This window comes from Cyprinodon tularosa, unplaced genomic scaffold (genome assembly GCF_016077235.1).
Source record: "Cyprinodon tularosa strain WSP-4 unplaced genomic scaffold, ASM1607723v1 ctg754, whole genome shotgun sequence".
Taxonomy (NCBI): Eukaryota; Metazoa; Chordata; class Actinopteri; order Cyprinodontiformes; family Cyprinodontidae; genus Cyprinodon; species Cyprinodon tularosa.
Window position 1 is genome coordinate 68,566 of NW_024039512.1, and position 11,330 is coordinate 79,895.

The 11,330-nt window shown below is 36.4% G+C and overlaps 1 protein-coding gene and 1 long non-coding RNA gene across 8 annotated transcripts in view; one reads left to right on the forward strand and one right to left on the reverse strand.

Moving 5' to 3' along the window:
- The window catches only part of prdm16 (PR domain containing 16), a 29,035-nt gene extending 25,815 nt beyond the window's left edge, over positions 1-3,220 (forward strand). For 4 of the 7 annotated variants that reach the window (XM_038270202.1, XM_038270203.1, XM_038270209.1 and 1 more), the window contains exon 14: positions 13-3,220. In XM_038270202.1, the coding sequence (XP_038126130.1) occupies positions 13-147 (135 nt within the window). In that variant the 3' untranslated portion in view covers positions 148-3,220. The remainder of the gene's footprint in view (positions 1-12) is intronic. The other 3 variants (XM_038270206.1, XM_038270207.1, XM_038270208.1) reach the window with 2 other exon arrangements.
- A 2,479-nt stretch (positions 3,221-5,699) lies between these two features.
- LOC119773274 lies at positions 5,700-6,561 on the reverse strand. Its single transcript, XR_005279369.1, has 3 exons — positions 6,518-6,561; positions 5,940-6,071; positions 5,700-5,817 (listed from the first exon to the last, which is right to left on the reverse strand). It is a non-coding gene; the product is annotated as an uncharacterized LOC119773274 (long non-coding RNA).
- Positions 6,562-11,330: the final 4,769 nt, after the last annotated feature.

Here is an 11,330-nt window from a genome sequence, read left to right on the forward strand (position 1 = left end):
TCTCTCCTCCAGGCTTATGCAATGATGCTGTCTCTCTCAGAGAACAACCCTTTGCACGCGCCCTCTCAGAACTCTCTGGACGCTTGGCTGAGCATGGGGAGCGGACCGTCTGAGACGAGCAGCTTTCACCCACTCAACCATATCTAGGCATAGAGAGGCCAAGAAAAGGCAGAAGGAATAATGTGTGGGGGGGAGGACATTTAGTCTCACAAACAGACAGAAATAAGAGACTTTGAAGACAACCGGAAGACAAAAGGCAGCGATGGATTTCATTGTCACATTCATTCAAGGCAGGGCGAGTGAGTTTGTGTGGCTCTCCCTGTGTTCACATGTTTATGTGTACATTTGAGTTTGACAGAGGAATCGGGGAGTGTTCCTTCGTGAAGCATCCTGCAAAACTGTCTAAGAGAAAGCACTGCTAAGCTCCTGTTGATGTGAAGGACATGATGAATGCTTTTCTATAGCATTAAAATTCTGCGTCACTCTGATCTTCCCCCAGTGCACAAGACTCCCAGCAGCATCACACTCTGTAAAAGGCTCCCCTAAAGACACTTAGTCTCTGAGCACTATGCCCAACACAAGCATTGCAGCACTGACTCTGCATGTCCACCAGGTGGCACTGTTTCAGGAGAAATGGAATGGACTTATGAGTGATTCTTTATAGGTTTTTCTCCAGTAGACATGGCAACTAATCTTCTGATCATTTGAATTATTATTTAATTTCAGAATCAACAAAAGCACCATTCAAAATAAATGAATATTCAGAATCAGTAGACTGTTGATTTTTCATTAATTACATATAGAGAAACATGTCCAATATTCAAATGTGATGTAATGAGCAACGTGGGCCAATAGCCATTAAAATTAGCTACTAAATTTGCTCTTGCTGAAACCAATCTAAAATTCTTCTTAAAGTGTGTTTTTCTTTTGTTTATTGCATCATCATTTAAATGTATTTACTTTATTTCCTATAGATACCACAGTATTGCTTTTTTTAAGTGCTCAACTGTTAATTTAATTATTTTAGAGAAGGACCAAATTTATATGATGCTGTCACATGATGTAAAAATAATAATAACCTAGATGTTAATAGCAAAAGTGGTATGTGCCAAACAACACTTAGAAAATGTTTGTTTTTTTTCTTTGACAATCATTTCATTTCCAAGAGGCCTCACGGTTGCTTTCATTTTCTCCCTTACAACACTTGTATGTGTAATTTTAGAAGTGTGTGCATGTATTTATTTTTATGTTATTTTGTTGAGACTTGAGAAATGAACATGAAGAAAAGTCTTTTCATCCCTGTTTTTCTTGAAGAAGGAAGGAAGGATCAGATGTCAGAACGCAGGGGGAAGATTCTGAAACTCTGGCTTTGACAAATTAGTGTGCCAAAATGAAAAGACCCCATGAGTTAGTTTTTCTTTTAATTATCTTTATTTATAGTTTCAAATCAAGTGTGGTTAGTTATAGATTCCTGTTTGGCATTGGAACATAGTGCCAGGTTTACCCTGGTTCTCTTTTTATTGTTTCACTTCAACAATTTTGCTGAATATGATGTTTTCTTGCCCTCTCTGTCCAGGGATATAATTGTATAAACATAATTTTGAATGTCAGTTAAAGGGCATTACATTATCATTATTGAGTCTTGATTTCAGATTCCATTGTTGGCTCATGTTACGTAAATTTTAGCATCACTTGTAGTATAACCAACAAGTTGTAATCTTTTGGGATTTGTCTCAGGTTAGTTTTCTGGTCAGAAATTCTCACAGCATCCAGTCAAAATCTTGTGAAGATGGCAGATGTACTGGTTATGTAGGCAGAAATGTGTTGTCTGAAGTATCTCATGGTTCTTAAAGAACAGAGTGGACATCCTAAAATGTGTCTGTCCAGTTTAACCCTCATTAGATTGCTCTGAGAACTCCCCCTATCAAGTCTGCAGAGTTAGCTGTGCCATGAACAGCATGAAACATATACTTAAGGTACTTGTAGTTGGCAGGGTTAAGTGGTGTAGATCACTTTTAATCCCATATAGACTTTCATAAACAGGCCTCATGCTACTTTTGATCTAGCACTTAAAACAACTGGGACCAAGCCCTGAGCAGAACAAGTTCTGGTCTCTTGGTTGAACTCAGACCTGGATCCATTTTTAAACTGATTTGACTTTTAACAGTTGGGGCAGCTCTGCTCAACAAGGAGAAATAAGAATAGAACTAAAGCACTGTAATTTCAATTCACAACAGCAGGTGGTAGTATGATGCTAGGACTGCTGCAGCATCTCATTTTCTTAAGACTAAAGTCTTTTTTATAAATATATATATATATAATTCTACTGAATGAGATTCCATTCATTGTAAACACATTGTTTTTCAATTTGTGCTAAGAAAATGTAAAGACTTGGGTCACTAAGGTTTTAGGTTGACTATGTGTAGTTATTCATGTCATGGACTACTGTAAAAATCATGCGCTGTGTGAAGCGACTGAATCGAAAACATTGAACTATTCCATTTTGGAAACTTCACAAAGTGTTCTGGTCACTGAAACATTTTTTTTTCAGGATAACAAAACATGGTTGCTCTTTGCCCACCTGTTACAGAAGAAAGTAAAAAAAAGACAGTTTCTTTTTAACTATATAGTATTTTAAAGAATGAAAAACAATGGTGCATATGTCTGAAGAAGAAAAAAAACCTTTTAAAAATATGGGTTTAAATGAATGATGCTTGTTTGGTTAAAATCTGAGTTGTATATCGCTTCTGTTATGTTTATTGAAAACAAATGAAAAAAAAGTTATTGTGCATGACGTGTTTAGCAGTCATAATGATGTCCATTTGTGAAATGTGTATCAATTCAAAAACACATAAAAAAGGTAAAAGAAAAAAAATTGTAGATGCACTTATTGTACATGTGTTTAGGTTAGTAGGTTTGACTTCAAGTTCTGTCTGCCTGGCAGATGTGTGGGCAGGTTCTGAAAGACAGAAAAGACTCATGGGACAAGACCTAATGAAAAACAATAAAGGATTGTAGAATATTGTTGAACAATTCTGAAATTGCAGTTCTTTTGATGCTTGTGATTATTGCAGATGTACTTTAGAGAAATTTCATTGAGAAAATATGACTCTGATGTTAATTCTGTAGAATAGCAATGTATACCAAATATAATCTTTCCAATGCTATGAAGAATTTATACATGAAATTGATATGCAATAAAACCTGTGTGCTTTTTAAATTTTGTGATGTATTTAATTCTTAGGGCCTCTTGGTGACCATTTATTAATGATTAACAGTTTAATAATGTTTGATAATCATTTAAAAACTGAATCTAAACATTTTATATAAGGTAAACAGATAATTAATTAAAGCATAAACTCATTGATGTAAGAGTAAAGGTAGGTACAAAATGACAGGGCAGACTAAATTAACATTAACATTACATTCAGGTCCACTGATGTTAAGTGTTAGGGCTAAACTAACATGCCAGGATACAATGATATATTTGCCTTTTCTAAATGGTTTAGATGCAGTTTATAAATGATTACCAAAAATTAATAAACTATTTGTTAATCACTAGTCCAATGAATTAACTCTTTACCAGTTATAAATTATTGTTATGGTAAAGTGTTACCATACATTGTGATGATTTTTTAAGATTTTAGTAATACATTTATTAGCATGTGCTGTAATATTTTATCTGAATGATGTCACAGTCAGAACAGTGGAACCCAGTATTCGAGACAGACAGGTTTCTCAAAAATGTTTATTTAGAAACGGATCTGCAGTGGGCATCCAAGGCAGGAACCTCTGCAGGGATGCGACAGGAGACGCCCAGAGGGTCCCAGATTCTGATGTCCCTGGGGTCGGAGGACAGGCAGATAAAGCAAGGCAGAATATTCCAAAGGGCGAAGCCAAAGCTGATGTCAAGGACTTCCTCAGGAGTCAGAGCCAGGAGATCAGGGGTCCAAAGAGGTACCAAAGAGAAATCCAGGACGGTGTCAAGAATCAGTTCCAGCAGTCCGAGCACAGCAGCAGTCCGAGGACAGGTCAGGCAAACAGATCAGAACCTGAACAGGCAGAATCAGAGGTCCAGAGGCCGAACTGGTCGGAATCAGGCATTCAGAAACACTTAGGTATGCTGGAAAACTCCCATCAAAGGCTTGAATAATCTGGCACTGATGACTGTGTCAGATTATTTTTAGTAGGATTTCTTTAGTAGGATTTAGTTTTGTTAAACTCAGGGTTACTCCTAATATCTTCTTCCTAACCCAGTAATCCTGCTTCGTGGTGCAGAAAGTTTGCCTTTTCAAACTGAAAAATCAAAAACAAAACACTGATAAAATAAACAAGTTCTGGTTCAGGGCAGGAACAACTGACTCTCTGAGTGGGCATGGTCTCCCGTTCCCGCCAATGTTACCAGGGCCCAACCTCTTTCCATCTAGATGGAAACTGCAATGCCTTCTCTATCCAGGGGGAAGAGCAGTGATTTATGATTTGCAACTTTTTTAAGAACTTAACTTCTGAATGAGAAATAGAATATATAATTTAATTAATTCTGTCAACAAAGGAGATCTGTGAGGATAAAAACTTTCATTGTAAACCTTATAAAAATGAGAACAGACAGTCAAACACATGTATTGGTATTTAAGCTATGTTCTGACAGAAATGTGCTGACCTTTTGTACCTGTTCCACAGAAGAAGGAGTCATAAAACAGCACACTGGAGTGTTTTTAAGGTAATAAAAGTGTTTGGCGTAACTGTGCTCCTTCTGGTGGAAAGTTGAGGCAGTTTAAATAAAGATGGTTTAGCTCTAGACTCAGAGTTGAGCATTTTTCTTAGTAAACAAAGCCAAAATCATGGTGCTGAGTAAAGCTACCCGATGCTTAAGAGGAGAGATAATACAGAAAACACTGCCTAGATGACAATATGAAACACCTCAAGAGACTTGGACTCATCCTACATGGAGCCTTAACCAGACACTCATAGTGTACAGCAAAATGTTTAAAGGCAAATAAGGTGAAAAAAGGCAAACAAAAAAGCCAGTGTAAGCTAACTATACTGCTAAATTATGGTCTAAAAACCTTATAATTTTCAATTAAGACCAAATCAAAAATCTATTAGGATTTTACAGTAAAAATATTGTATGCAGTTATGGAAATTATATTTAGTTATACATTTTGATCAACTCCTGTGGCATTTTAGGACAATAAGGAACAATTAATGTTTCTCTTAGACTTCTTAGACTTTCTTGGACAACTTGTATTGTCATGTTATGTCAATTCCATAAAGTGCAGCAATGATCAAATGTAAACTGTGTGGGAGAAAAGACATGGTGCAAAAACACATTGTTATGGTGGTTCAGAGCATTAAACTATTTATTGTACAAATATGCAAAATTTTGGTTTGGTGTTATCACTGTGATGCAGAGTCTGTGACTTGATTTAGAGTTTTCTCAACAGTAAGGCAAACTGATGGCAGGGGGGGAAGAAGCTGTTGCAGAATCTGCTGGGTGCATTGAATGCTGCTAAGCCTCTTCCCAGAGGGCAGCATGGAGAAAAGTCAATGGTGGGGGGTGTGAGGGGTCATTGATGATGTTAGGGGCTCGGGACATGCAGCGCTGGGATAACATTTCTTTAATCGAGGGGATGGGAGCCCCGATGATCATCTCGGCTGTTCTCCCCACTCTTCTCATTTCCTTCCAGTCTGATATACAGGATAATACAGGAGTTCCATTCTTGACCAACACAGCAGCTGTATAATAAGTTGCATGTCCATGACAATGTAAGTAGAACTCAAAGTGATATGCTCCTCGCACAGGTGCAATGAAAAAACCTGGGAAACATAATGTTTCTATTATGATTTTGTCTGTGCATTTGATCATATAAAGAAATATGAAATGGTATATGTTAGGATTTGCTGGGAGTATAAAAATGTTAAACAAAATGTTGGTGTACCTGTGTTTGGGTTGTAGGCATTGCCAATATTAACAACAACATTCCTGAAGACTAGAGGTGTCTTTGTGTTAAATGGTCCAATATATCCGGAATCTGAGGCCATCAGGGAAGCTGAGAAAGCCACTTGTTTCTCTGTAAGAAATGAAGTTAGTATAATCAGAATCAAAAAGTTATTCATTTTTATAAACAGTCTTACATTTAGAAATTTAAACAAAACAATGTCTTAAAAGACAACAAACCCAGTACCATCTAGTAGGTAGAAAAATATTTGTTCCAATAACTAAATGGATAAGTTGAAAAAGTAAAAAATTAGAAATTGAGCCGTAAATTAATTTTCAAGAAGTGAAATTGGGTTCAATCTTAAATAAAAATTATATTTGTCTTTCATTTTCCACTTTACTCTATAGAATCACACTAAAAAACACTAATAATTCAATCAGGTTTACCCTCGAAATTGACTGCATATAAGAAAGATTATTTACAAACATCTGAGCAAAACTGACTCATGTCAAATATGGTCATCATCTATTATGTAAAAGCATCACATAAGATTGTTCTTAAAATTAAACGATAAATACCTTGATACTGCTGCTCCAGCTTTTTTACTTTTGCTACTTGTTCTGAAAAACAACAATTGAGATCAATTTAAGCATTTTTTAATTTATTCTAATATGAAGTTTTATTAATAAAATCAGGTGTTTTTTCTAATAATTACCTTGGTAATGTTCTTTCAGCAACTCCATTTCTTTAGTCTTAGCTGTTTGCAAAAGTAAAAGGAAAACATTGAAATGTGAGGCCATTAAAAATATACAGTTGACTCAGAGAATTGATTGTTTAAATCTTTGGTTTTCTTAATTAACATACCTTCATTATCTCTCTGTAAGTACTCCACGCTAACCTTGAGTCCACCCAAAGAGGCGCTCATCTCTCTCAGCACAGCATTGACGTCCTGTGTACATCTTTGTTGGTGGTCAGACAGATTTCCTGTGTCTCTTTTCTTTTTAGTTTGCCTTGAATGTGGAAGGATTTCATCCTCCGAGTCTGACTGAAGCAAAGCTGTAGAAAAAGAGCAGATTAGAAGAAACGATTGTAAAATCATTATTGTCTCCATTCTCAGCATTGTTTTCTTCAAGTCCCGTACAATTTTGACTACTCTTTTTATCCAACCCTTAAATACTCTCAAAGGTACTTTTTATAGGCATTGAAGGAAAAAAAACATCATAATCTCCATTCTCACTGTGAGTCAGCCTGTGTTAAAGTTTTTCATTTACAGACACACATGGAGGTGTTAAGGCTTCACTTATTTGACCTGTTATATGACATCAAAACACAGTTATTGCATGTTCATAAAATACATTCTTACTGTGCTGCTGACATAGTTTCCTAGAATCTGTATCAAACTGATTTGGACATCACTGTAACAAATAACTTTTAAAGTTGACCTTTTATTTTAAGCGATTTGAGTTTTTTCTGGATACAAAAGTGTTCTCTTATGTGATTCTATAGCCCATTGCTCAACAGATTTAAACTGTGCTCAACAGTTTAAATCTGCTAAATTATATAAAGTTAGTTCAGAACAAATGCTTTCTCAAAGCCTAATACAAGATTAAGACAGGAAAAGTTGGAAGTATAGTTGACGAAATAACAAATCTGATCCTTGTTTGTTTTTTAAAAGTATAAGTCATAGTTTACATAATATGTATAAAATTTCATATAATATTCACATATATAGTTTATTGTTTTTTTTGCACAGCTTCCTTATTTTACAGATTAGCAGATTAACAAATTTAGTTGACATCCTCAAAAGTAAAATTACCTTGTAAAAGGGTATATGTCATGATTGGATCAATGGACTTAACCCACATGCAGAACACCAAACTGGAGACAGAGGAAAATTTTACAATGTTTATTTAGGACAACACACAGAGTTAAAGAGGACTGGTTCTGGTGCAGGTCCGGGACTGGTTTCACTGATATCCGAAGAGATGAGAGTTTGGTTAGCCAGGCAGTAAGATGGCTTGACGAAATAAGTTGAATTCTGATTATACCTTGAAGAGGTTCTGACAGATCCTTGAGAGGGGAAACCGGTTGGGTCCAGAGAATGTGGAAGTAGCAGAGAACTCAGCAGCAGCAGCGACTAGCTTCTGGCAAGAGAGTCTCAGACTTGGGTTTAGCTTCCTAGCTCTTCCCTGAGAGCTGAAGGAGGAATCCAGACTGAAATCTTCAGGTTTACCTTCCTAGCTCTTCCCTGAGAGCTGAAGGAGGAATCCAGACTGAGATCTTCAGGTTTAGCTTCCTAGCTCTTCCCTGAGAGCTGAAGGAGGAATCCAGACTGAGATCTTCAGGTTTAGCTTCCTAGCTCTTCCCTGAGAGCTGAAGGAGGAATCCAGACTGAGATCTTCAGGTTTAGCTTCCTAGCTCTTCCCTGAGAGCTGAAGGAGGAATCCAGACTGAGATCTTCAGGTTTAGCTTCCTAGCTCTTCCCTGAGAGCTGAAGGAGGAATCCAGACTGAGATCTTCAGGTTTAGCTTACTTGGGCAGGCAGGCAGGTTTCCAGGTAAAGCTCATCCAGAGCTTCAGACTTCAGTCAGGTTTTCTGTGAGTAAACGTGACAGAGGCAGGTTAGAATCCAGTTTCTCTCTAGAGTCTACTGTGATTCACTAGATTAACAGAGGCTTAGGTTTTGCTAACCAAACTTGGTCAACACTCCGGCGTCGAAGGAAGGTCTGACTGCTGCTTATGTAGGAAGGTCTCCTAATGGGTTGATGAGCTTCAGGTGTGCTGGAGGCTCCAGCCCAGGAGACCCACAGCGCTCTCTGCTGGAGACAGATGGTAGATCTCCAGATCCCAACAGTATGCCCAACACAAGCATTGCAGCACTGACTCTGCATGTCCACCAGGTGGCACTGTTTCAGGAGAAATGGAATGGACTTATGAGTGATTCTTTATAGGGTTTTCTCCAGTAAACATGGCAACTAATCTTCTGATCATTTGAATTATTATTTAATTTCAGAATCAACAAAAGCACCATTCAAAATAAATGAATATTCAGAATCAGTAGGCTGTTGATTTTTCATTAATTACATATAGAGAAACATGTCCATTATTCAAATGTGATGTAATGAGCAACGTGGGCCAATAGCCATTAAAATTAGCTACTAAATTTGCTCTTGCTGAAACCGATCTAGAATTCTTCTTAAAGTGTGTTTTTCTTTTGTTTATTGCATCATCATTTAAATGTATTTACTTTATTTCCTATAGATACCACAGTATTGCTTTTTTTAAGTGCTCAACTGTTAATTTAATTATTTTAGAGAAGGACCAAATTTATATGATGCTGTCACATGATGTAAAAATAATAATAACCTAGATGTTAATAGCAAAAGTGGTATGTGCCAAACAACACTTAGAAAATGTTTGTTTTTTTTCTTTGACAATCATTTCATTTCCAAGAGGCCTCACGGTTGCTTTCATTTTCTCCCTTACAACACTTGTATGTGTAATTTTAGAAGTGTGTGCATGTATTTATTTTTATGTTATTTTGTTGAGACTTGAGAAATGAACATGAAGAAAAGTCTTTTCATCCCTGTTTTTCTTGAAGAAGGAAGGAAGGATCAGATGTCAGAACGCAGGGGGAAGATTCTGAAACTCTGGCTTTGAAAAATTAGTGTGCCAAAATGAAAAGACCCCATGAGTTAGTTTTTCTTTTAATTATCTTTATTTATAGTTTCAAATCAAGTGTGGTTAGTTATAGATTCCTGTTTGGCATTGGAACATAGTGCCAGGTTTACCCTGGTTCTCTTTTTATTGTTTCACTTCAACAATTTTGCTGAATATGATGTTTTCTTGCCCTCTCTGTCCAGGATATAATTGTATAAACATAATTTTGAATGTCAGTTAAAGGGCATTACATTATCATTATTGAGTCTTGATTTCAGATTCCATTGTTGGCTCATGTTACGTAAATTTTAGCATCACTTGTAGTATAACCAACAAGTTGTAATCTTTTGGGATTTGTCTCAGGTTAGTTTTCTGGTCTGAAATTCTCACAGCATCCAGTCAAAATCTTGTGAAGATGGCAGATGTACTGGTTATGTAGGCAGAAATGTGTTGTCTGAAGTATCTCATGGTTCTTAAAGAACAGAGTGGACATCCTAAAATGTGTCTGTCCAGTTTAACCCTCATTAGATTGCTCTGAGAACTCCCCCTATCAAGTCTGCAGAGTTAGCTGTGCCATGAACAGCATGAAACATATACTTAAGGTACTTGTAGTCGGCAGGGTTAAGTGGTGTAGATCACTTTTAATCCCATATAGACTTTCATAAACAGGCCTCATGCTACTTTTGATCTAGCACTTAAAACAACTGGGACCAAGCCCTGAGCAGAACAAGTTCTGGTCCCTTGGTTGAAACTCAGACCTGGATCCATTTTTAAACTGATTTGACTTTTAACAGTTGGGGCAGCTCTGCTCAACAAGGAGAAATAAGAATAGAACTAAAGCACTGTAATTTCAATTCACAACAGCAGGTGGTAGTATGATGCTAGGACTGCTGCAGCATCTCATTTTCTTAAGACTAAAGTCTTTTTTATAAATATATATATATATATAATTCTACTGAATGAGATTCCATTCATTGTAAACACATTGTTTTTCAATTTGTGCTAAGAAAATGTAAAGACTTGGGTCACTAAGGTTTTAGGTTGACTATGTGTAGTTATTCATGTCATGGACTACTGTAAAAATCATGCGCTGTGTGAAGCGACTGAATCGAAAACATTGAACTATTCCATTTTGGAAACTTCACAAAGTGTTCTGGTCACTGAAACATTTTTTTCAGCATAACAAAACATGGTTGCTCTTTGCCCACCTGTTACAGAAGAAAGTAAAAAAAAGACAGTTTCTTTTTAACTGTATAGTATTTTAAAGAATGAAAAACAATGGTGCATATGTCTGAAGAAGAAAAAAAAACCTTTTAAAAATATGGGTTTAAATGAATGATGCTTGTTTTGTTAAAATCTGAGTTGTATATCGCTTCTGTTATGTTTATTGAAAACAAATGAAAAAAAAGTTATTGTGCATGACGTGTTTAGCAGTCATAATGATGTCCATTTGTGAAATGTGTATCAATTCAAAAACACATAAAAAAGGTAAAAGAAAAAAAATTGTAGATGCACTTATTGTACATGTGTTTAGGTTAGTAGGTTTGACTTCAAGTTCTGTCTGCCTGGCAGATGTGTGGGCAGGTTCTGAAAGACAGAAAAGACTCATGGGACAAGACCTAATGAAAAACAATAAAGGATTGTAGAATAATGTTGAACAATTCTGAAATTGCAGTTCTTTTGATGCTTGTGATTATTGCAGATGTACTTTAGAGCAAGGGCGTAGGTTTG